This window comes from Maniola hyperantus, chromosome 5, assembly GCF_902806685.2.
Source record: "Maniola hyperantus chromosome 5, iAphHyp1.2, whole genome shotgun sequence".
NCBI classification, from domain to species: Eukaryota; Metazoa; Arthropoda; class Insecta; order Lepidoptera; family Nymphalidae; genus Maniola; species Maniola hyperantus.
This window is the reverse complement of record NC_048540.1, coordinates 15,669,146-15,695,798: the sequence shown is the minus strand read 5'-3', so window position 1 is coordinate 15,695,798 and position 26,653 is coordinate 15,669,146. Positions and strand designations below refer to the sequence as shown.

Here is a 26,653-nt window from a genome sequence, read left to right as displayed (position 1 = left end):
ATTCCTGGCAGGGAATTTTATAATTTCTAAATTTCTGGTCTGCTCTGGTGGGAGGCTTCGGCCGTGCGGCTGACAAATGCCGTGTAGAAACCGAAGGGGCAAAGGGTTTATACAAACTGCCATACCCCTTCCAGGTTAGCCCGCTTCCATCTTACTTTGACATTGTAAATTGAAAACTTAAAAAGAGCAACCGCCGAGTTTCCTGCTGGTTCTTCTCGGTAGGAACGGCATTCCGAACCAGTGGTAAATTAAACTATCTGACGATTCAAAAGCACTTGTAAAAGTTTACTTGAATAAAAATATATTCTATTCTATTATATTCCATTCCATTCCATTCCATTCCATTCCATTCCATTCCATTCCATTCCATTCCATTCTATTATATTCCATTCCATTCTATTCTATTCTATTCTATAGTATATACGAGTAGAGTACTCAAGCAAACTTCTACAGTTTATAAATACAGAGATAAGAAAATAAATTTTCATGTTGTCAGTAAAAATTTAATTAAGTAATAGGTAGATAACTACAATTAATTCTGTAGGTTCATATACAATCTTAACACTACATAAACTTAAGACAGAATCCTTGCTAATATTATAAATGCGAAAGTGTGTCTGTCTGTCTTTTCACGGCTCATTCGTACAACCGATTTTGATGAAACTTGCTACAGATAACTATAGCTATCTCGGGGATGGATCTAGCCCTAGGTCGCCTAGGCCATAGTTTTATCCCGAAAAATTAGTTTCCAGAATAATTCAACATTTTTAACAATCTAAATCTAGTAATACAGAACAACTTAGTACTTTTGTCAAAAACCTTGGTTTGAAAAAGAAAGAAAATCTGCAGAACATGTTTACATGGATAAAAAAAACCGGGCCGAATTGAGAACCACCTCTTTTTTGGAAGTCGGTTAAAAATGTCCGAATATGCCTTGTGGTCGAGGTGTCAAAAGGTAACGTGCAAACAGACAGACAAACTTTCATAATTATAATAATATTATGATTAGGAAGTATTGACAATTTTTTTATATTATTATTAACTAGAATATGATGCCCGCGACTTGGTCCTCGTGGATTTAGGTTTTCAAGAATTCTGTGGGAACTGTTTGATTTTCCGGGATAAAAGGTAGATTATTATGTCCGTACCCGGGATGTAAGCTGACTCTGTATCAAATTTCGTCAAAATCGGTTAAATTGTTGGGCTGTGAAGAGCTAGCAGACAGATAGACGGACACACTTTCGGATTTGTAATATTAGTATGGAAGTATATTGGATAGATTCTGTCTACTTCTTAAAATATGCTAAGTATAAGCTTTCCTGTACTTCTTTGTTATTAGGGCTTCTAATAAATTATTATTTCTATCATTTTCCCTCATATTGTTTAGAAGCAGGCGTTACTTTGCGGAAATCCATGATATTCAATGAACCAAAAGCTTAATTGTCTATAATCCACGTCGACGTGCGTCGAGTGTGTTTTGGGGTTTGTGTGGTGCTGCGTGGTGGTGGTGCGGGTGCGTATTGCTTGCCTGGTGGCTGCATTTTCCTGCATGTTTAGCAGTGGGCGGGCGGGCGGTGCATGTAGCATGCTGAACGTTTCACCATACAGATTCGACCTGTTTCAGCGGATTATAGCAAATTAGGCTTTTGGTTCATTATATTTCCCCTTAATCTGAGTTCTCCGTCAGCATCAAAGTTAATCACAGATTTTTTTCGGTTTCCTCATGTATGTCTTGAAGTAGAAGTCCAGGAACAGAACCAGCATGAATATATTTTGTGGCAGGAACACTGCCGCCGTCCATCTTGGAAATTCGCAGTCGGGTTTGAAACATATAGCGCCATAATGCACTATGCAAAGGAAGAATTGGAGCTGAAAAACAAAAAAATATTACTTAGATGTAAAGAGATGATCACTCCCCAACACTTTGTTTGCCCCAGAAAAAAGTTTATACGTCGCGATGAAACTTTTTTTACCTTTGGGATAGTATTTTAGGTAGGTTGGTTTTCCTGTGTAAATTAATAATAAATAGTATTTTTGAACCCTCAAACTCTTTGATTTTCCGGTATAAAAAGTAGCCTATGTCACTCTTCAGTTCTTTATCTATACCCATGCAAAAAATCACGTCAATCCATTGCACCGTTACGACGTGATTGAAGGACAAACCAACAAACCAAGAGACCAACAAACCAACAAACAAACACACTTTCGCATTTATAATACGGGCACAGTACCCGTAGTACAAGATTTTACGTCTCACCAAACGAAACCAAATTCGAGAGTCGAAATACTTCCGCGTTACAGTAAAATGGACCTAAACAGCCTTGAATTGAAGTCAAATATTCAATGCCACTGATTTTAATTTCGCAATGTTTCCGCTTGGAGCGCTGGCTGTAGAAGTGTAGACAAACTTGAGCTTTAAAACAAGGCACTTAAGATCCAGTTTACTGTAACGCGGAAGTATTTCGACTCTCGAATTTGGTTTGGTTTGGTGAGACGTAAAATCTTGAACTACGGGTACTGATTATGACGATGACTGAAAAGTGAAAACACCTAAGATTTTAGAGTCTAAAATTGTAGAAGTTAATGTACATGACTGATCTCATTTTACGCTAAGTACCTACATACCTACCCGTAACACAGATTGACACACAAGTGCCATGAATCAGGAACAGCAGCTGCAATCTCTAAGCTTTATGGCAGTTTAATACACCATAACTGCATAGCCCTAATCCGTTTCTAAATGTCGATGGTTTCTAATATTACTTCGTATTATTTGATGTTGAAGATAATAGTAGGTATACTAAATATCACTTGCTTTAACGGTGAAGGAAAACATCGTGAAGAAACCTGCATGCCTGGAGAGAGTCCATAATGTTCTCAAATATGTGTGAAGTCTGCCAATTCGCACTTGGCCAGTGTTGTGGACCATGGCCAACAAACCCTTCCCATTCAGAGTGGAGATCCGTGCTCTGTAGTGAGCCTGGCAATGGGATTCACTCAGTGCTCATTTGACATTGATTTGTTCTACATTGCTGCTTCACTGAGTCATATAAAAATAGTTTTTCGTAGAAAACCTTCAATGGATTAAACATAAATGTCAAATGAGCTCGGTGGCTGTCATTCAGTGTTAGACTTAGACGAATCGGTAGGCCGCAGACACGTGATGATGCGGTCTAAGATGGAGCGCGCTTGCCGAGAAGATGCCTCTTCACTCTTGGCTTGACTTACAATTTGGATTTGTGTAACGAACTTCTTAAATGTGACAGATTGCTTGACAGCTGGGAAGGCAACTGTCAAGGTGTAATAAGTGTACATCACGCAGTGCACGAACGAGTTAATCACACCGACCATAGTTGGATGGCCGCCTGAAAAAAACAAGTGTGAACAAAAAAAGCGAATTCTTCCAAAGTACTGGGCAGATTACTTTGAATTAAAAAAATCGGTCAACTGATAGTCGGACTCGCCCATAAAGGGTTCCGCGGGCGAGTCCGAGTTTTTTGTCAATTAAAAAAAAACTCAAATCGGTTCAGAAATCTCGGAGATTTGTATGGTAGAAAAACACAAATCCTTTTTTTTAAATATTACAATAAAACTTAAAGCTAGCCTTATCTAATTACTATATAAATCATGAATCGCGTGGAATGGTGCCAAGAATACTGGCTGCATTTCCGCGCTGGACAGCCAGGCTGATCCGTTGCGCAAAAAATGAGCCAGCCCTTCTGTCACCAGATGAGGCTATTAATCGCGGTGAAATGTCTCGTAAGAAATTTTTAGCACTAAGACTCCATGGCCCCAGGGTCTCCACGGCAAACGGCACAAAAATGTAACTCTCTATAAGAGAGGCATACTTGCGCCGCTTGCCGTTTGAAAGTCGATTAAAAAAGTAGCCTATGTTACTCCTTAGGTCTAACTAAGGACAGTTATTGGACTGTAAATTAGATTTAAAAATTATTCATAAGTAGAAGTTTAAGCTAGAATAATATTACTTATTAGCCCATAGGCTAGATGGTAGTAGTAATAAAGCTGCCATTTTATAATGGTGCTTTATGGTAGGGGAAAAAAATGTTACTCCTTGACTAATTCTCTACTTGCCTGTGAAAGTCTCGTCAAAATTGGCTCAGCCGTTCCGAAGATTAGCACAGACAGACAAAAATTATAAGAACGTGTGATTCGGTTATGGTACAATTCAAATATTCATAATATGAGATTTTTTTTTAATGCGAAATTACAGATTATAGACAGACACTTCAATTTTAATTATTCGTATAAATATTAATTAGTATAGATAATAACTAGCTGCCCCGGCGAACTTCGTACCGCCTAACAGTCGATTCTTTTTCAGGATTTTTTCTCTCCGTAAGAACCATCCTCGTACTTCAAGGAATATTCTAAAAAAAGAATTAGCGAAATCGGTTCCGCTGTTCTCGAGATTTGCGATCAGCAACACATTCAGCGATTTATTTTTATATATAGAAAGATATGTGTTAATTAATACCTGCATTAGGTATCTAGGTCTTTTCAAGTAAATAAATATTTACCTGGAAAGTAAGTGACAGCCCCCCATACAAGCAAAACCATCCCAGTGTGGTGGTACAGATGCAGAAACGACACCTGGTTGGATTTTTTGCGCAGCACGAAGAAAATCTGGAATTAAATAGGAAAGCTCATTAAATAGTGTGGTTTTTAGGGTTTCTTAACCGAAGGGTACCAGGATATTATAAATGCGAAAGTGTGTCTGTCTGTCTGTCTGCTAGCTTTTCACGGCCTAACAGCTTACCCGATTTTGATGAAATTTGGTACAGAGTCAGCTATACATCCCGACATATGCTACTTTTTATCCCGGAAAATTAAAGAGCTCCCACGGGATTTTTAAAAATCTAAACCCACGTGGAAAGCGTCAGCTAGTATCTTGTAATAAAAATAAACTCAACATAATATAAGAACTGACTTAATTCCATCTACAAAGTCGCGGGCATCTTCTAGTACATTATAAGTAGGTACTATTATTAACTAGCAAGATTTTAAAATACTTATTAGATTGAGTTAAGCTGAAGGCTCTTTTTTTCTTAAAGCTAACTAGAAGTAGGTAGGTATCTACATTTTGCATCTCAGCATTTGTGAATAATGGAATAAAGATTTCCTTTGAAAAGCGTTAGCGTGGCGGATTTCCGTTGCTGCTTGCCGCACTGCAGTATATCAATGCATTGAAGTATTTCTAAATGATCCAAAAGAGATTGCCCATTTTCTTAGGAGCTTTGCCCCCCCAATATAATTGTTATGTCAACCAAATAATTAACTCTTTATATTCTGCAAACGATTTCTATTTATTCACCCTGGTTATAAAGAAATCTTATTTTTTATATTGCTGATATTGAGGTTATATTTAATTAATACTTCTTCAAAATAAATGCATGTTTACGATTCTGACCTGACTGTAATTGTGGATATTTTCAATAATAGAGTGAAAAAAAGTCGTTATAAAACATAATCGTAAAAAAATAACACATTTAAAAAAAAATTATTTAAATTTTGACACGAACGCCACAAAAGAGGGCCCGTTCACGGGCGATCTCCTTTCCAAAATGTATGTAGGTATCATCACACAAAAAAATTAACCGCTGGACTGACGACCTTAAGAAGATAGCGGGAAGTGGGTGGATGAGGAAGGCGGAGGATCGTGTGTGGTGGCGTGCTCTTGGGAAGGCCTATGTCCAGCAGTGGACGCAAACAGGCTGATTGATTGATTGATTGATGTAGGTATAGTAGGTGCCTACCCGACAGGTCGAGATCGCAATCGGGGTGGGGACGCCCCGCACACCCGCACAGCCCCCGCACTAACCCGGTGCGGGATAGCGCGGGTGACATACATAAATACGCAAATCGGTTCAGAAATCTCGGACTGGAGATTTCGGTACCTATAGGTAGATAAACAAAACTCCTCCTTTTTGAAAGTAGCCTATATTACTCCTTGGTTAACCAAGGAGTAATAACCTCTACTTGTCTGTGAAAGTCCCGTCAAAATAGGTTCAGCCGTTCCGAAGATTAACCCGTTCAAACAGACAGACGGACAAAAAATTTAAATTTTAAATTCACTTATGGTACAGTTCAAAATAACCTTGGTATGAGCTTAATATGAGGTAAGTAGTTATTTCGAAATTACAGACAGTCACTTCAATTTTATTTATTAGTATAGATCAGTAACGTACCCTTATTATAAATGCGAAAGTGTGTTTGTTTGTTGGTTTGTTGGTTTGTCCTTCAATTACGTCGCAACGGTGCAACGGATTGACGTGATTTTTTGCATGGGTATATTTATAAAGACCTGGAGAGTAACATAATTAGGCTACTTTTTATCCCGGATAGTAGTAGTATATAATATTTAATTTTAATTTAATTTAAAATAACTTTATTGTTAATAGATTTACAGAGAGTAAGAATACAGGATACACTTAAAAAACAAAGGGCGACCTTATCACTAAAGTGATCTCTTCCAGTATAGAACTGTAAGACGGGGAGTCGCAATGTAGCTATAAATATAATATATATATAAATATATATAGGTATATATATATATATACCTATATATATTTAATAATAGGTAATAGGTATTTAATATTAGGTAATATGTATTTAGTTCGAACAGTGCGTGTTGCCAGTTGCAAGTGATGACATAATTTATATGGATCCGAGACATGGTTGTAGACTATGGGCCTCCTATAATGAAAGTTCAGAGTCACTTAGTGAAGAGCGCTATGCTTGGAGTTTCTCTGCGTGATCAAATCAGAAACGAGGAGATCCAGAGTAAACAACATAGCTTAGTGGGTTTTACAGTTGAAGTGGCAATGTGTAGGGCACATAGTTCGGAAAACCGATAGACAATGGGGTCCCAAGGTGGTGAAATTGAAGCGTTGAAATACCTCGCACTTGGTGGACAGACGACATCAAACGACTCGCAGGCTGCTGGATGGCTGGCGTGTGGAAGTCCCTACAAGATACCTATGTCCAGCAGTGGATGTCTACCGGTTGATGATGATGATGATGATGATGACGATGTTTTTTTTTTTTTTTTATTCAGATACAAGTTAGCCCTTGACTGCAATCTCACCTGGTGGTAATGAGATGGTCACTCATAAATCACCAAATTTATTACCGTGTGATACACGATTCTATGGCGTTCTCAAAACTAAGGCAATAAATCTAAAACAAAGAAAGAAAAATAAAAAGGCGACCATAAATTTTAAATACAGCAAAAACAAATTATCGAGAGTAGAGAGTGCGTTTGTTAATAAAGACGTCAAGAAATGCGTGAGTTATTTTAAAATTTCTGGCTAAACACGGCAAAAACTAATACTTAATGGCAATCATATGTCTAGGGACAAATAACAGGCGACAAGTATCTACGAACAAATGTGGACAGATTTTTGGAGGTGGGGCCTGGAACGCAATTTTGTTTTCGGCCAATAGGGTAATTTTGTGCGCAAGAGGAGACCAATCAGAGAACCGTACTCCCCTGTGTGTTTTTGGTTTTCAGAGAACTGTGGGCGTGACGAAACACGACCACGGGGACCTTTAAGGAGAACTGGAAAAAGAACGGAGGGCAGTCAAGGCAGGATTTCGGCTCGGGTCGGAAGTACAAATCCCAGCGCGAACCTCGCGACCTCGTCCATTCGAGATATTTTGAGCTTCCTTTGCAAAATTGGAGTGTAGATTAAAATTATAGTATAGTGTATTGTTAAAATTTGTCCTGAGAAATAAGATAAGGTTATAGAGACAGTGTGTTCGAGCCAGCGGCGGTTTAATGGTGAAGTACCCAGATTATTGTATTTAGTGTAAATTTTGAAAGTGGTTCCACAACTTTTAAGCTTATAAAATTGATTAGCCGGTATACCTAGAAGAAATAGATCTAGAAAATAATCTAGAAGACCAATATCATGCTAGACGTAGGCAATGGTCTCAGCCCTGGGCTTGGATGGAGTGGACCACGGGTTTAGCGTGTGAAAATTTCATATTATACCTAATCACCGCATTGTGTATGCATAGTCGAGAGAAGTGGGGGCGTATTGTGAACCTCGCGAGTAGGTTTAAATTAGAAAGAATATACCGAAGGTGGTTTTAACCGGACAAGTTGTGTAACTAGGTTCAGATGTATTTAGAATAAATACTTGTGCTAGATTATGTATATAACCGTGTGTACAGTGTGTCTTTAACTCTAATTCGTTTTTTAGGAATAAAATTTAAGAAATCTCTCTTAAATTTTATGACATATTATGTGTGTAATTGATTGTGAAATAAACTGCGCGGCCGTAAGGGTTTTTAAAGTTTAAATGTTCGTTTTTCCCTTCTAAATAGATTGGCCTAGGAAGCGAACATTTGGCGGGTTTTAAATGTAACAAACACATTTAAAATTCCGTCTAAATCACAATACCAGTTTCTTTTTTTTCTAAAAATACTCAACTGTGAGAGTAAATAAAACAACTTATTTACCAGAAATAAAAGCATTTGAGTATAAATATCATCTTTTATTTATCACGTCTAGATACCTTCTATAGACATTTAATAATGGAGCTCAAATTCATTTTAGAGGTAAAACGATCGAACTGTGTGTGTTCAAAAATGCCGTAGATACATGGTTCCATGTGTCGGACTCCAATATTAAATCTCTCATATTACCTATATCACGACTCTTACTATTAAGTAAAGTTTAGGCTAGTTCCTTTTTTTTTCAGCAGTACACCGAATTCACAATATTAGCTCTTATCTAATAGTAAATAAGAAATAGAATAAAATTGACAGACTAACGCAGTCAGATGGGACGACCCTTGCCAAAATACACATTGACTGGGTAGGCTAAATTGCACTAATAATTTGGATAATGTGGTGTGTTTTTGAACTATCAGCTACCACGATACCATCACCATCATCATGAGCAACCCTCGCCGGCTCACTACTGAGCGCGGGCTCCATAGAGAACTCTCAGGTTGCGGTTTACCTCACGATGCTTTCTTTCTACGACGAACCAAGTGATATTTAATTAATTTGAATATACACAACTACGACTACTAAAGGGTTATCTTTCGGGTTCGAATCCCCGACCCTCGAGTGGAAAGCAGGCGAGTCAAAACTGGGTCAGTGCGACTTACAACCAGCACACAGCGCAAGCAGATTGTATGAACAAGTAACGGGGCCGTTGGTGAACAGTAGAACAGGTACAGACCTTTTTTTTGTGTGTCATCGTTACGCCGCATTCCGAGAGCTATAGGACGGCGTTACATACCGGCCTAAACCGCGGGACACTGAAAGTATTAATGTGTGAGAACTATTAGTTTGATATCCTTGACCTATAAGGTCGGATTTAATGTAAAAAGGCACACGGTCGATATGACGGCGTCCTGGCGGCAAAGCCTCGGCACACCAAAACACGCCATGTCTTACAGCTTCGACCTCCCGACACCTAAGTTGGCCAACTTAGACATAACTGAACGAATATATATATATATACAAAATTATACCATGGTAAGGGGCGAGCTTTTAGCTCAAGAAAAGAACCTTGTCTTCCACGACAGGCTACCAAACGCTTCGTAGCGAAATAACAGGGAGGTCGGCTGTGCCCCACATAACAATGTTGAAAGGCTGGTGTCCAGCGCAGGGTCCCCCGTGCTAGTAGAGGCTTTGGTCAGTAGAACGATGGCCTTATTGGCAAATACATGTACCAACCGACCCTTCATCCAAGCCAGAACGCATAACCTAGCTGTTTTTTTTTTTCCTCCTCAGGATTTTCATCCGAGAGAGTTGAATGAGTCAAAATAGTAGACCTCTGAAATAAAATTCATCATCTAACCGCGAAAATCTGGAAGTTTGATTGGCAAGGTCTACATGTCCGTCCGACGAATTGTGCCTGCCATGTACTTGGCCATACCTAAGATAACATATGACTCCGAATACAAATAGTGTCCCAAAGTTTAGCCGATTTACTTGTTTTTGAATTTCCTCATTATAGCCCATCATCGAAAGAAGCAGAGACGATCACCGTACCATCACAGAATTTTGATGCCGAGCGACCAGAATCTATGTATGTATTCGAATTAACGATATGACTAGATTATAGAAAAAAAAAAAAAATAGAACACAACGTAGGAAGTCGTGATTGGGTATATGAGAGCAAAATCTTATAAGCAACTAAAAAGAGGTTGAAAGACACACTGTGCATGTTATTATGTTTATATGTTGTACATTTACATTTATTTTAGGTATAAGAAGGAGCAGAAATAAGCTGTATGTCTTATAAATGTACAATTTACAGGTTTTCAGAAGATACTGCAGAGAATCGAGCTATTATTCCTTGCTTATTTCTTAGGCTTAAAATTTCTTCAAACCTAGAGAATTCATATAATAGAAACACATCTCAGACATATGATTGCAAATTAGTATTAATAATATAGAAATTTTAAAAATACGGCTTCGCGTCTTACGAAAGGTATTCAAATATAATTTAAGTTGGCACTTGAGTAGGTAGAACGAAAAGGGACGAATTGAAAAAAAAAAAAAGATGCCTGCAGGTAGAAAAACACGTAGAACAAAGCAAGTGGGTACGCGGCAGAGCGAAGCTAGCCCAGTAGAATCGAGCGAGCAAACGTCGACCTTAGGGAATACTACATTAGAGTTGATTTTGAAAAAAAATCACCGAATTCGAAACGAAATTACAACAGCTGAGTTCGAACGCAGGCCAAAACGAAAACGCGAGTGTTTCGTCACAACAGACAATAGGAGTAAGTGAAAGCGGAAAATCTGATAGACAAGGGGTTAGTCTAGACACCGCGAGCACAAGTACAGCGTTTGCTGAAACCCGAAACTTGTTTGTAGTACAACCGTCGGTTACCAAACCAAATTTTGACGGAAAGCCATTCACTAATCCCATCACCTTTTTAAAACGATTAAAAAAATATATAAAGGCAGTAAACGGGGCAGATCGGGAGATTGATATCGCGCTAGGTTGCATTTCGGGGAATGCACGAAAGGTTATGGAACTATATTCGAAAGAGTGGACTTCATTCGCTGATTTTGAAACCGATTTTAGGCGGAACTATTGGACCGAACAAATCCAAGAATCTGTTAGATATAGGTTGATAAATGCAGTATACTCGAGCGATTCAGGTATGACGATGTCTGAGCATTTCGCTGAGCAGGCAGAATCGATGCAATCATTAACCATTGCTTTTAGCGAGCGCGATTTGGTAAATTCCATTATGCGTCATTATGCTATAGACATACAACGTCTATGGTTTACTAGAACTGAAGTAGTTAGCATTATGAACGGGGCAAAGTTCCTCAGAGACATAGAACAAAATATTGTTGAAAAACCTAGGGGGGTTATGAGAGGTGGTATGAATAGTAATTATAGAGGTGGTAGGCGATACAATGAACCGCCATCGAGGCGTCCTATCGTAGCGACAATGTCGACAAACAATTGGAGGACTAGGGGAAATTCGACCAGGGGTCGGGGTTACCGTCGATTTATTTCTAGGGCAAATTTTAACAGGCCCACGGTATCCGAAACTAAGCAGGTCAGACCGGCTATCACATTCGTGAAAGAGGGCGAAGACTCTGCTGTGTCTAAGAAAGTGGGGGAGGGACCGTCAAAAAACTAGGTCACCCCACACAAAATAGGTCGAATCAATCAATATTGTGTAGAACGGGGGCCAGTGAGACCTCAGAACACGAAAGAGTAGGTGTGGTCTATAAGATCTTGATTAAGAGTGGATGGAAACCGGGACAGAGTCTAGGGATAGGTGAAGGAGGCCTTAAGCGTTTATTGAGAGGCGGCCCCGATAATGACGAACAAAATTGCCAACTGGAAATTAGTAGCATAGGAGTCTTATTGGAAAACCAGTTTGAGAATATAGCAGAATGTAGCGAGGTAGGCATGTCGTGCGAGGCGTGTACGAAAAGACAATTGAACGTGTATACAATGTTTCATGAACTAGATGAACAAATCGACGTAGGTATTGACTATTCTTTACCTAAATTACCAGAAGTGTGTGTGAGGTTGTACGGAAGGAGTATGAGTGCTCTTATAGATACGGGAAGCCAGATTAGTGGAATAACTAGGGAATTGTACGATTCTATTGTGAGAGAAAATAGGAAACTACCAGAAATCGCTATTCCAGCAATCCAAATACAGGGGGCGTTCGGATCGCGGAGCGAGAGTACAAATCGGTTGGTACTAATAGAGTTTCAGTTAGGTAGCACTTTAGTTGAAGCACCTGTACTAATTATGCGACGTTTACCTAGGTCATTGATACTGGGATATGACTGGCTAGAGCGGGTGAAAGGGATAGTGAACTGTAATGATGAGCGAACATTGACTATAGAACATATGGGAGTTAGATCTTGTGTCAGATTGAATTCCGATTGCGAAATCGAAAGGTTGGGGGGAGAGACGAATGCGGCTACGATTAACTTGATATTAAATCAAGACTCCGGGACTGTGGAACAGAGTGTAGCGAGTAGAGAATTAGAAAGTGAGGAAATTACGGAATTCCAATTGGAAAAATCGAACTTAAGTAATGAACATAGGAAATTCTTATTGTCTGTGTTAAACAAACATCGTAAAGTGTTTACGAAAGGGTTAGGCTTGACTAACAAGTATGAACATGTTATTCAGTTAGTAGACGAAACACCTTTTGTGAAGCATAGCTATCCGGTACCTTTGTCATATAGGGAACAAGTTAAAGACGAATTAAATGAGTTGGAAAAGCTAGGCGTGATCAGACAGGAGGCAACACCATACTGTAGCCCTCTCACGTTCACGAAAAAACGAGATGAGTCAATAAGACTGTTATTGGACGCACGCGAGTTAAATAAGAAAATGATAGGAGACGCGGGGGCGCCACCCCTCACATCTGAGATTTTACAATCCTTCCATGGAGTGGACTACATCAGTTTAATCGATTTGAATAATGCTTATTTCCAAATACCTTTGCATAAGGACTCTAGGAAGTACACCGGTTTCTCATTCATGGGAAAGACATATACTTACCGTGTGTTACCTCAAGGATTAAAGACTTCTGTAGCGGGTTTTTCGAGGGCGATGGATTATATTCTAGGAGAGGTACGAGAGTTTTGCGTGAACTATCTGGATGACATAGTTATCTTCACCACAGGGGACATAAAGTTGCACTTAGAACATCTAGACCAAGTATTAGATAGGTTAGGCGCCGCAGGCTTAACCGGAAGATTGGAGAAGTGTCGGTTCTTATGTGTAGAAGTGAAGTTGTTAGGGCACATAGTGAATACTAATGGGGTACGTATGGATCCTGAACGAGTTAAAGCCATATTAGACTTCCCTATACCTCGAACTATAAAACAACTACGGGGATTTTTGGGATTAATAAATTATTTCAGAAGGTTTATCTCGAAATATAGCGAGGAAGTTAGACCACTGTGCGACCTGTTGAAACAAAATACAAGATGGTCATGGACACAGGAGATTAACGTTTGTTTTGAAAGAGTTAAGAAGTTATTTATAGACACAGTACTTCTCGTACACCCGAATCCTAAGGGAACTTATTATTTACAAACCGATAGCAGTAACTTAGGGGTTTCAGGGTATGTTTACCAACTGAATTCAGTAGGTGAAGAACAAATATTAGGGTTCTGTAGTAAAGCGTTAACAGAGACAGAACGTAAGTGGACAGTTACCGAACAAGAGCTGTGGGCGATTATTTTTAGTTTGTCTAAGTTTGAAACATATTTGAGAGGGTCAAGGTTAGTGATTAGGACTGATCATAAGAGTCTGATATTCTTGCAGACATGCAAACTATTGAGTGCTAGGATGATACGTTGGGTACACTATATAGGACGGTTTGACTATACAGTTGAACATGTCAAAGGTAAATTAAACACTGTAGCAGATGTGTTGTCTCGACATATAAAGGGGACCACTGACGTATTAACCAACAAGACCACGGGGCCCGAAATGAATCTATTCAAATCTTCATTAGGACGGTTAGTACGAGAGCGATGGGAGGAAATAGGTAGTTATCAAAGACGTGATAAAGTCGCTAGTGAGATAATTAGACGCATGCAAATAACGGACACGTCTGAATCTAAATACTACGTGCTTAAGGGAGAGATTCTGTATAAAACAGACATAAGAAAGGATACGTTAAGGTTATATGTCCCCGAGGACTTACAAAAAGATTTGATCGTTAGCATACATGAAGAATTAGGTCATTTCGGACGATACAAAGTCTATGCACTGATGAAACGTCGGTACTATTTCTCGAATATGTCTCGTATAATAGGTCGGGTCGTAAGGTCGTGCGAGGCATGCCAAAAGTCGAAACATGTTTTAGAAACTCATACGGGGCCGATTAAATCGGTAATAGCAGAGGAAATAGGAGAACGAGTCTTTTGCGACATTTATGGACCTTTACCAGCGGGAAGGTTTGGTTTTAAATACATATTCGTCATACAAGATGCTTATAGTAAGTTGATCAGGTTATACCCACTACGCCAGGCTAGTGGGAAAGCTACATTAACCTGTGTTAAAAAGTTTCATAGGCAGGTCGCGATTAGAACATTATGCTCGGACAGAGGCGCGAACTTTACTTCGAAGGTGTTCGAGTCAGGTATCCGTCAACTAGGTATCGAATTAACACATACATCTGTTAGGAATCCGCGACCAAATTCGACGGAAAGGGTGAATAAAGAGCTAGGGAGGTTATTCAGGACGTATTGCGATAAATCACACCGTTCGTGGGTAGATCTGCTAGTGGATATAGAAGATTGCTACAACCAGGTAGTACATACTACGACTGGATATTCACCAAATGAGTTAGTATGTGGGAAACGGACCCAGTTATCAACTGACTTTAACGTTGAAGTAGCGACAGGGTCGGACTTGCAAGGGGAGACGTTGGATCAGATTCGACAACATGCGCGACAGAACATAGCTAGGGCGGCCGAACGTAGAGAATTTCATTATAACAAGAACCATAAGTTAATACAGTTCGAGGTAGGCGATTTGGTGAAACTTAAGACTTTTGCAAAGTCAGATGCGGATAAAAAGCTGACAAGGAAATTTATGCGGCTCTATGAAGGGCCTTACATAATAGGGGCAGTCCCATACAATAATGTATATACATTAGTTGACGTTCATTCTGATAAGATCAGAGGTAACTACAATGCCATTCACTTGTTTCGCTATTATGTAAACAACTAGAAGGAAGGTAACTTTAGAGTATAGAAAAGAAGCGAAGAATGTTGGCGCCGCGGTCATAAAACGATTAGTTCGAAGTACTCTAACAAAAGGAAATACCCGAGTTGAATAGGTTATTGTCTTGCCTGGGAATATGATGGCTAAGCGTGGGAAATTTAGGATTAGCGTGTGAATATTGTAAAGGAAATAGATTTTTGAAACAACTAATGTTTGATGCAAGGACATAGAGGTTTATTACGTGTATTAAAAAATCGATTTGGGGGCGTGTGAGATGGTCACTCATAAATCACCAAATTTATTACCGTGTGATACACGATTCTATGGCGTTCTCAAAACTAAGGCAATAAATCTAAAACAAAGAAAGAAAAATAAAAAGGCGACCATAAATTTTAAATACAGCAAAAACAAATTATCGAGAGTAGAGAGTGCGTTTGTTAATAAAGACGTCAAGAAATGCGTGAGTTATTTTAAAATTTCTGGCTAAACACGGCAAAAACTAATACTTAATGGCAATCATATGTCTAGGGACAAATAACAGGCGACAAGTATCTACGAACAAATGTGGACAGATTTTTGGAGGTGGGGCCTGGAACGCAATTTTGTTTTCGGCCAATAGGGTAATTTTGTGCGCAAGAGGAGACCAATCAGAGAACCGTACTCCCCTGTGTGTTTTTGGTTTTCAGAGAACTGTGGGCGTGACGAAACACGACCACGGGGACCTTTAAGGAGAACTGGAAAAAGAACGGAGGGCAGTCAAGGCAGGATTTCGGCTCGGGTCGGAAGTACAAATCCCAGCGCGAACCTCGCGACCTCGTCCATTCGAGATATTTTGAGCTTCCTTTGCAAAATTGGAGTGTAGATTAAAATTATAGTATAGTGTATTGTTAAAATTTGTCCTGAGAAATAAGATAAGGTTATAGAGACAGTGTGTTCGAGCCAGCGGCGGTTTAATGGTGAAGTACCCAGATTATTGTATTTAGTGTAAATTTTGAAAGTGGTTCCACAACTTTTAAGCTTATAAAATTGATTAGCCGGTATACCTAGAAGAAATAGATCTAGAAAATAATCTAGAAGACCAATATCATGCTAGACGTAGGCAATGGTCTCAGCCCTGGGCTTGGATGGAGTGGACCACGGGTTTAGCGTGTGAAAATTTCATATTATACCTAATCACCGCATTGTGTATGCATAGTCGAGAGAAGTGGGGGCGTATTGTGAACCTCGCGAGTAGGTTTAAATTAGAAAGAATATACCGAAGGTGGTTTTAACCGGACAAGTTGTGTAACTAGGTTCAGATGTATTTAGAATAAATACTTGTGCTAGATTATGTATATAACCGTGTGTACAGTGTGTCTTTAACTCTAATTCGTTTTTTAGGAATAAAATTTAAGAAATCTCTCTTAAATTTTATGACATATTATGTGTGTAATTGATTGTGAAATAAACTGCGCGGCCGTAAGGGTTTTTAAAGTTTAAATGTTCGTTTTTCCCTTCTAAATAGATTGGCCTAGGAAGCGAACATTTGGCGGGTTTTAAATGTAACAAACACATTTAAAATTCCGTCTAAATCACAATACCAGTTTCTTTTTTTTCTAAAAATACTCAACTGTGAGAGTAAATAAAACAACTTATTTACCAGAAATAAAAGCATTTGAGTATAAATATCATCTTTTATTTATCACGTCTAGATACCTTCTATAGACATTTAATAATGGAGCTCAAATTCATTTTAGAGGTAAAACGATCGAACTGTGTGTGTTCAAAAATGCCGTAGATACATGGTTCCATGTGTCGGACTCCAATATTAAATCTCTCATATTACCTATATCACGACTCTTACTATTAAGTAAAGTTTAGGCTAGTTCCTTTTTTTTTCAGCAGTACACCGAATTCACAATATTAGCTCTTATCTAATAGTAAATAAGAAATAGAATAAAATTGACAGACTAACGCAGTCAGATGGGACGACCCTTGCCAAAATACACATTGACTGGGTAGGCTAAATTGCACTAATAATTTGGATAATGTGGTGTGTTTTTGAACTATCAGCTACCACGATACCATCACCATCATCATGAGCAACCCTCGCCGGCTCACTACTGAGCGCGGGCTCCATAGAGAACTCTCAGGTTGCGGTTTACCTCACGATGCTTTCTTTCTACGACGAACCAAGTGATATTTAATTAATTTGAATATACACAACTACGACTACTAAAGGGTTATCTTTCGGGTTCGAATCCCCGACCCTCGAGTGGAAAGCAGGCGAGTCAAAACTGGGTCAGTGCGACTTACAACCAGCACACAGCGCAAGCAGATTGTATGAACAAGTAACGGGGCCGTTGGTGAACAGTAGAACAGGTACAGACCTTTTTTTGTGTGTCATCGTTACGCCGCATTCCGAGAGCTATAGGACGGCGTTACATACCGGCCTAAACCGCGGGACACTGAAAGTATTAATGTGTGAGAACTATTAGTTTGATATCCTTGACCTATAAGGTCGGATTTAATGTAAAAAGGCACACGGTCGATATGACGGCGTCCTGGCGGCAAAGCCTCGGCACACCAAAACACGCCATGTCTTACAGCTTCGACCTCCCGACACCTAAGTTGGCCAACTTAGACATAACTGAACGAATATATATATATATACAAAATTATACCATGGTAAGGGGCGAGCTTTTAGCTCAAGAAAAGAACCTTGTCTTCCACGACAGGCTACCAAACGCTTCGTAGCGAAATAACAGGGAGGTCGGCTGTGCCCCACATAACAATGTTGAAAGGCTGGTGTCCAGCGCAGGGTCCCCCGTGCTAGTAGAGGCTTTGGTCAGTAGAACGATGGCCTTATTGGCAAATACATGTACCAACCGACCCTTCATCCAAGCCAGAACGCATAACCTAGCTGTTTTTTTTTTCCTCCTCAGGATTTTCATCCGAGAGAGTTGAATGAGTCAAAATAGTAGACCTCTGAAATAAAATTCATCATCTAACCGCGAAAATCTGGAAGTTTGATTGGCAAGGTCTACATGTCCGTCCGACGAATTGTGCCTGCCATGTACTTGGCCATACCTAAGATAACATATGACTCCGAATACAAATAGTGTCCCAAAGTTTAGCCGATTTACTTGTTTTTGAATTTCCTCATTATAGCCCATCATCGAAAGAAGCAGAGACGATCACCGTACCATCACAGTAAGTGATGATGCAGTCTAAGACGATAGCGGGCTAACCTGGAAGGGGTATGGCAGTTTTATGATGATTATGGCAGATGATGATTATCTTGTTAATCATCGATCTTTTATTTTCACTATCATCATAAAAATGATTGCATTAAAATAAATAGCTATCATTAGGCTTAGTATTGGTAGGTACTTTAATTAAATGTGCATGAATAGTGGTAGTAGAGACAACCTTCCGCATTAATGTAACATTTACATACAAATATCTATTAAATTAATGACTAGGTAGGTAGTAGGTAGGTATTAAATTAATGAATAAATAAAAATAAAAATAAAAAATAAAAAATAAAAATAAAAATAGCTTTATTTTCCTTTCATATTTAAATTGATAGGTACATTTTGTTCTAAAACATTTAAAAACCTAACTTATATCTTAAACTAAAAGTTAATAATTTATATCTAAAAAAAAAATTAGGGTTTTAGAAAGGACCGCTTTTAGCGGTGAAAGCCTCCTCCAACCTTTTTACGTTTTGGAGGGTTGTAGTCTACCTGCCCCCGTGGTGACCAGCCAAATTGGGGGAGGTTGATTTGTGTTATGTTTTGTCCTTTTTAATTTGATAGAGTCTATGTTTGAGGTGTGGCGCTCGCATGTGTGAATTTCATTGAATGCTATTCTTCAATGCCACTGTTTGAGGTGATCGGGCGCGATTGGGGAGTGTCATCCTTTCGTTGTACAAAGGAAACTATGGAGCTCTGGCCACCCTGGGTTATTTTATTCTTTTTAGCTATCTGGTGCTTTACTGTTGATCTGGTGTTCAATGATGGGTCAATTGCTGATCGAAATTTATGAACAGGACATACAAACTTCCACCGAAAATTGGTTTGAACGAGATCTAGTAAGTAGTTTTTTATTTACCTATCGTGAAAAATGTCGCAATAATACGACTGTAGTACGGAACCCTCAGTGCGCGAGTCTGATTCGCACTTGGCCGGTTTTTGGAATTCGGTTAAAAAGGCTTAGTAGTCGGTATAGATACTAGGTATGTGTTGACCCATTGATCCATGCATCCATTTAAAACAATCAGTCCCCTCTTTGATTTAGTTTACTCATTAGTGTCACGTGGTTCATTAATACAAATCATCATTAGTTGAACTGGAAACCGAGTTTTTGAATTCAATGAAAGGTACAATTACCTCAAAATTACCTACCTACTTACTAATTAATTTGTAATCAATGTTAGTTTACAAGTGTAGGGCTTTAATTAAATTTTCAATGGATATTCTTGTACGAAGTCAATTTACAAGTTTGTTGAATTAATTGACTTTTGCAGGAGGAAATAAGGTACTTTGTAAGCAAATAAATAATACTTTGTTTTCAATTGTCAAGCTAGTAAAATTTTACAGGAGTCCATTACGTGTGCTGAAACTAAGGCCCCGTTCGGGACGACGCGGCGCGTTGCGTGGCCACATTAATTAAACATAATATGCTGATAATCTAAATATATAAAAGGAAAAGGTGACTGACTGACTAACTTCAGACTGGGGGCACACGAGGCGTTGCGGCGCCGCACCGCAAAGATTTCAGTGAAGGTGTGAAGTCTGCTAATCCGTACTTGGCCAGCGCGGTGTGGTATACTATGCCCAAAACCTTTCTAACTCTGAGAATCCGTGCTCTGTAGTGAGCCGGCGAAGGGTTGATCATAATGATGATGATGATAAACACTTACAGTGTCTGCGAGATCCGCTATCTTGAGGAGGAAGTAGAAGTAAGCGGCTTTTGCAACAAGCAACGCGTCTTCTGACATCGAATAGTCCACTGGCTCACACACCCACCTGTACTTCTGGCCGGGACCCCAGATTTTGAGTATACTCTGTAATATGTAAAAAGTTTGTATTATTATACAGGATGTAACCGTTTTAAGGCGTTTTTTTGTGGTGTCATATCACTGATCATCAGTACTATCACCTGTCTTCGTTTTTGCCAGCGTTCTGGTTACACCCTGTATATTTCCATTTTTTTTTTAAAGAATATTAGCCATGTTAAATGACTAATATTCCCCTTTCCTCTCCAACTAAGCGTCAGGCTTGTGCTAGGAGTAGGTACGACAATAGTGCAACGGACGGGGTTTGAACCGTCGACCTTCGGTTTTCAATCCACTCCTTTACCGGTTGAGCCATTGAGGCTCTATTATAATATATATAATATTAATCAGTACCCTTAATATAAATGCGAAAGTGTGTGTTGTTTGTTGGTTTGCTAGTTTGATTTTCAATCACGTCGCAACGGTGCAACGGATTGACGTGACTTTTTGCATGAGTATAGATAAAGACCTGGAGAGTGACATTGGCTACTTTTTATCTCGGAAAATCAAAGAGTTCCCACGGGATTATTAAAAAAGCTAAGACCACGCGGACGAAGTCGCGGGCATCAGCTAGTATATCATAGTCACAATACTTACCAAAACAAATATGTAGGCGCAGCAAATGATCTGTATAATATTGTATACGATCATAACTTTATCCAAATTAAATGGCTTTCGATTCTTCATCAGTTTGGGGCCCCATTTCAATACGAACGTCAAGTATAACGCCAAAAGCGCGAGGCCATGGAACGGCTTCGCCACGAAAGGCCACGATTTTGTTCTGGGATCTGAAATTAATTATTTTTAGGGTTCCGTACCTCAAAAGGAAAAACGGAACCCTTATAGGATCACTTTGTTATCTGTCTCTCCGTCTGTCTGTCAAGAAACCTACAGGGTACTTCTCGTTGAGCTAGAATCATGAAATTTGGCAGGTAGGTAGATCTTATAGCTGACATTTGGGGAAAATCTGAAAACCGTGCATTTAGGGTTAGATCACACAAAAAAATTAAATTGTGGTCATGAACTAATAATTAGTATTTTCAACTTTCGAAGTGAGTGACTATATCAAATGGGGTATCATATGAAAGGTCTTCACCTGTACATTCTAAAACAGATTTTTATTTATTTTTATGCATCATAGTTTTTGAATTATCGTGCAAAATGTCAAAAAATACGACTGTAGTACGGAACCCTCATTGCGCGAGCCTGACTCGCACTTGGCCGGGTTTTTTTTTTATATATTGAAGTAAGGTCTGTGACTCAGTGAGCGTACCTAGTAGGTAACTATCTACGTCACAGTTCACGACAGTAAGAAAGAAAGAAAGAAAATGCATTTATTTGTTGTTGGTGTCACAGATAAAAACAAAGTAGGTACAAATGTAACATTTTCATCTGTGATACCACCCCAAATGGGTGTACAGCTCAGCATAATGTCTTGCATCATATGCGTTAACACACATAAGATGCAGGACGCTGATTTTCTAGAGGTATATTTTCTAGAGGATAATTGCTAGAGGTGCGTGCCCGTGATGGAAACCCCGGCTTTTCGAATATAAGTCCTTGACACTATAGGCTTTTGACTGACTAACTAATATTTCTAATTTTTTATAACCTAAACGATTTTACCTGCCATTTCATCAAAGAGAAATCTGTATCCTGATATGGCTTTTCTTATAATCTCCGCCATTTTGAATCGTTGAGAACACTTATTTACACCTCATAAGTAAATAACAATTTAATGATGCTATTTATCAGATTATTTTATTTTATGCCTAGTAATTAATTTCACAATTAAAAGTAAACCTTTCTCACCGAGTTACTAATGTTAAACTAAACATAAAAGTGCCCAAGTCGGAGTTCAAAATACCATCCATACATTTGCATTTTTATTATTTCCTCTACCGATACAATTTTTCTAGGTGCTTACGTACCTGTGCATTCTATAAATTATTCAATTGAATTGTCTGTCTTTAAAATAATATGCTTTTTCTTAAGTTCATATTATTATGGTTATTTGGCCCTTATAATAACTCAAATAAACGCTTTTTTCGTTTCATACCGAACCGTAGGTAAAGAGTTGAATTTTCACAGTATTCCAAAGGAATAGGTACAATTTACTTATTTTAGCGTTTAAACTATCGTGTGTGATTTCCATTATCTCTATATATAAAAATGAATCGCTAAAAGTGTTGCTGGTCGCAAATCTCGAGAACGGCTGAACCGGTTTCCCTAATTCTTTTTTTATAATATTCTTTGAAGTACGAGGATGGTTCTTACGGAGAGAAAAATTTGAATCGACTGTTAGGCGGTACGAAGTTCGCCGGGGCAGCTAGTATAATATGATATATTTCTACGTGAATATACGTATCCAGTTGACGTTATCCCGACTAGTTTCGAACCCATCCGGGGTCCTTTATCATGGGGGTCAGCTCGTCAGGTCAGGTCTGTATATCATAATTACCGTAGAAATATATCGTATACAATTTACTTACTCCACACGGACGAATTTGCAGCCAACCTCCCAATCTGGACCTACTACTTATCTATGCTATAGTAAGTAAGAGAGAGAAAGAGTTGTACAATAAAATTCGATGCATGAAAAAATTACAAACTCATTAACCAGGGAGATTTTTCTATCGCTGAAGACTAGAGAAATTCCAGTCGAGCGAAGCCGGGTGGGACAGATAGTTAAAATCTGTCTAGTGAAAGCTGGAGTGACAAATAGGTTTTAATTAAAAAAATTAGGTCGTGTACAATACAAACCTACCTGTGTATATCTAGGAATAAGTAAGTGTCTTCGATATCTACTTTTTAAGGTTCCGTACCTCAAAAGGAATAACGGAACCCTTATAGGATCACTTTGTTGTCTGTCTGTCTATCTGTCTGTCTGTCGGTCTGTCAAAAAACCTACAGGGTACTTCCCGTGGAACTAGAATCATGAAATTTTGCAAGTAGGTAGGTCTTATAGCTGACATTCGGGAGAAAATCTGAAAACCGTGAATTTGTGGTTACATCACACAAAAAAAATTAAAATGTGGTCCTGAACTAATAATTAGTATTTTCAATTTTGAAGTAAGATAACTATATCAAGTGGGGTATCATATGAAAGGTCTTTACCTGTCTATTCTAAAACAGTTTTTTTTTATTTCTAGGCATGATAGTTTTTGAATTATCGTGCAAAATGTTGAAAATATATGACTGTAGTACGGAACCCTCGGTGCGCGAGCCTGACTTGCACTTGGCCGGTTGGTTATAAATAGGTATGTAGGCTAAGCTGTGATAGCCTAGTGGTTAGGACACCCGCCTCCTAATCGGAGAACGAAGGTTCGATCCCGGGCACGCATCTCTAACTTTTGGCCTGGGAGTTATGTGCGTTTTGAGTATCTATAATCTACTTATATATCACTTGCTTTAACGGTGAAGGAAAAAATCGTGAGGAAACCTGCATGCCTAAAAGTTCTCCATAATGTTCTCAAAGGTGTGTGAAGTCTGCCAATCCGCACTTGGCCAGCGTGGGGTGCAACCCTTCTCACTCTGAGAGGGAGACCCGTGCTCTGTAGTGAGCCATAGGTTGATCATCATGATGATGACGATGCTGTCTTGCGCTGTACTTACTGTACTGTTGGAAACGAGAACTACGAGTTACTACGGAACCCTAAAAATGAGCCGAATTGAGGACCACCTCCTTTTTGGAAAGGGAAACCGGTTAAAAAAATTAAGCATCTTGAGTCTAAATTGCTCTATTGTTAATGTTAGGCGTGCGTATTTTCGGTCCGTCGTCGTTTACAGTGTGGTCGTTTGATTTGTGTGATTGTTTGGGGTGCTGTGGTTCCGGCATGCCTCTAAGGCCTCTGCCTGGTGTTTGGCCCAGTAGTGTCCCCATGGTGGGTCTGCTGCGGCGGACATACGTTGTCGGTGTAACGAGGCGTTGTTGGTTCCTTGTGCTCCGTCGTTAGCGGTGGTATGGAACTTCGTGAGGTTTTTAGTCGGTAAGAGTCCGACATAACCAGTGTGCTCCTCCGTGGCCGGTGGTATCTGGATTTTTCTCACGAAAGAAAAAAGAGGCGTGCACATTTTGTTGCCTCTCCAAAATACGCGCTTGTGACCTCCCAGTGGCCCTGTCGCAGTGGTAGGCGAAGGTCTCGGTTTTGATTTTATGCTTGGTAGTTTTTCTAATTTCGCGACATAGATTTGGTCTAGTGTAGGAGGCCAAGCAATTAGTACGATACTGGGGCCGATTCTCTTGTACACATTCTCTAATCTAAACTAAATTAACAGGTCTAAATCTAGTGCTATCCTTTTCTGCAAGCAACTTCATGAAAGGGATAGCAGTAGATTTAGACGAGTCATTTTAGTTTAGTTTAGAGATTGTGTACAATGGAATTAGCCACATTGGCACTGATTCTGAGCACAACCTAATTTTAGAGTGTTCGCATGCTCTTCTTACTAATGTAATATGAAAAGGATAGACACAGTTTGACAGTTTTAAATTTAATTTTTAGATGGTAAAACCCGTGATTTTAGCACGCAGTCGCGAACCTACTGTTTAAATTTGTATTGGGGCCGATTCTCTAGTACACAATCTCTAAACTAAACTAAATTAACAGGTCTAAATCTAGTGCTTTCCTTTTCCGCAAGCAAGATTATGAAAGGGATAGCAATAGATTTAGACGTGATATTTTAGTTTAGTTTAGAGATTGTGTACAAAGGAATTAGCCACATTGTGCACTAAAATTTAGAGTCTTTAAATGTGAAAGTCATGTTCCGTTCCTTTTTTAGCATTAGTAAAAAGAAAAGGATGCAGATACTCTAAATTTAGTTTAGAGAGAGACTAGAGAATCGGGGCTATTGACTAGAAAAATACAGTACGCAACCGAAAGTAATGTACGTCTACCTTTAGAAGGAGATGGCAGATTTTAGCGTTTAAACTATCGTGAGTGATTTTCATTATATTATATAGTAGGTATATTTCTACGGCGATACTCATGTATCCAGTCGAGCGACGTTAGCCCGACTAGTTTCATAGTTTTATATTAGCAGTAGGTTTGATATGTAGATCAGATTTGTAGAGCACTGTCGTCATACAGGTTTTTTTTTTTTTTTTTTTTATTTTTTTTTTTAAAAGAATATTAGGCATGTTAAATGACTAATATTCCCCTTTCCTCTCCAACTAAGCGTCAGGCTTGTGCTAGGAGTAGGTACGACAATAGTGCAACGGGCGGGATTTGAACCGTCGACCTTTCGGTTTTCAGTCCACTCCTATACCGGTTGAGCTATTGAGGCTCAAGTCAACGCTCTACAAAGCCGAAATGTCATTCTAAAGATCGATGTACATTACTTGCGGCCGCGTACTGTAATTGGGATCATCGTCTCTACATAACATCGCCGGCTCAAATTTTTTAAATCTTTGACGCTCTCTGAAATTACCCGCTGAAATTATAGTGGTTGTTTTCCCGAAGCGAAATGATTTTGTCATGGTATTACAATTGATTTATAAATATAAAAAAATAATTGAGTCAAAAATGGCTTTACAATCGAGAAAAACAAAGCTCGAATGCATCTCGAATGAGACCTCGAACCAATCGTAGTGCTGCGTGCATGCAGGCCAGTTTATACCGTATCACTACGTGCGAGAGCTTATCTTGCTCTAAACTTTTTCACTTTATTAGCAGCGCGTTTCGAGTGGATGTACCTACCTACTATTCACGTTACCTCTAGTGAATTACTATTGTGTTAGTGAAACACTTTCGTGTTGATGATATTTTTTTTAAATTAATTCAAAACAAAAACATTTTATACTTTTAAAGTTTAACTCAATGTTTCGATAGTACTACTAAGAGCAAATCACTCTGCCGCGGGAAAACAACCACTAAAATTTCAGCGTGTATAACTTAGTGACAATGGAGGAAAATAAAAAGAACAAAAAGTAATTTTCATATAATTATTATAATATTATTTACGTTTTCAGTGTTCAAAAATAAATAACAGTAATTTATTTAAACCTAAATAGTTCCTAATTATAATAATAGAACCCCGTAAATATCTTTTTAGTCGTCAGATACTTGAATATCTTCTCTTAACATCTTACCACTAACTAACTAAATAATGTTTTTGGATGAATATGATCTGATAGGCTTAAAATAAACACGCGTTTAAAGCTTGCCATTTTGCTTGTTCAATGGCCCTGTCCTTACGAAGTCATATATAAGTCCAGATCGATCCATTTGTGTTGCCGAGCAATATAAATTGCTTAAAAATTGCCAATGTAAGCGCACCATAGGTAAAGTCTGAGTAAAGTCAAAGTAAGCTCTATAAATCTCAGCCTAGGATCGGATCAATGCTCCCAATACGCTCATTACCGCAATTTGTGCGTGTAACTATATGCGCGATTACTT

General features: G+C 38.9%; 1 protein-coding gene across 1 annotated transcript; it reads right to left on the bottom strand.

Moving 5' to 3' along the window:
• Positions 1-497: 497 nt before the first annotated feature.
• Positions 498-22,062, bottom strand: LOC117982172 (very long chain fatty acid elongase 7-like). Its single transcript, XM_034968472.2, has 6 exons — positions 21,885-22,062; positions 20,856-21,046; positions 20,124-20,267; positions 4,539-4,644; positions 3,229-3,365; positions 498-1,869 (listed from the first exon to the last, which is right to left on the bottom strand). Exons 1-6 carry the CDS (start codon positions 21,943-21,945, stop codon positions 1,696-1,698), a joined length of 813 nt encoding a protein of 270 aa, XP_034824363.1. The 5' UTR covers positions 21,946-22,062; the 3' UTR covers positions 498-1,695.
• Positions 22,063-26,653: the final 4,591 nt, after the last annotated feature.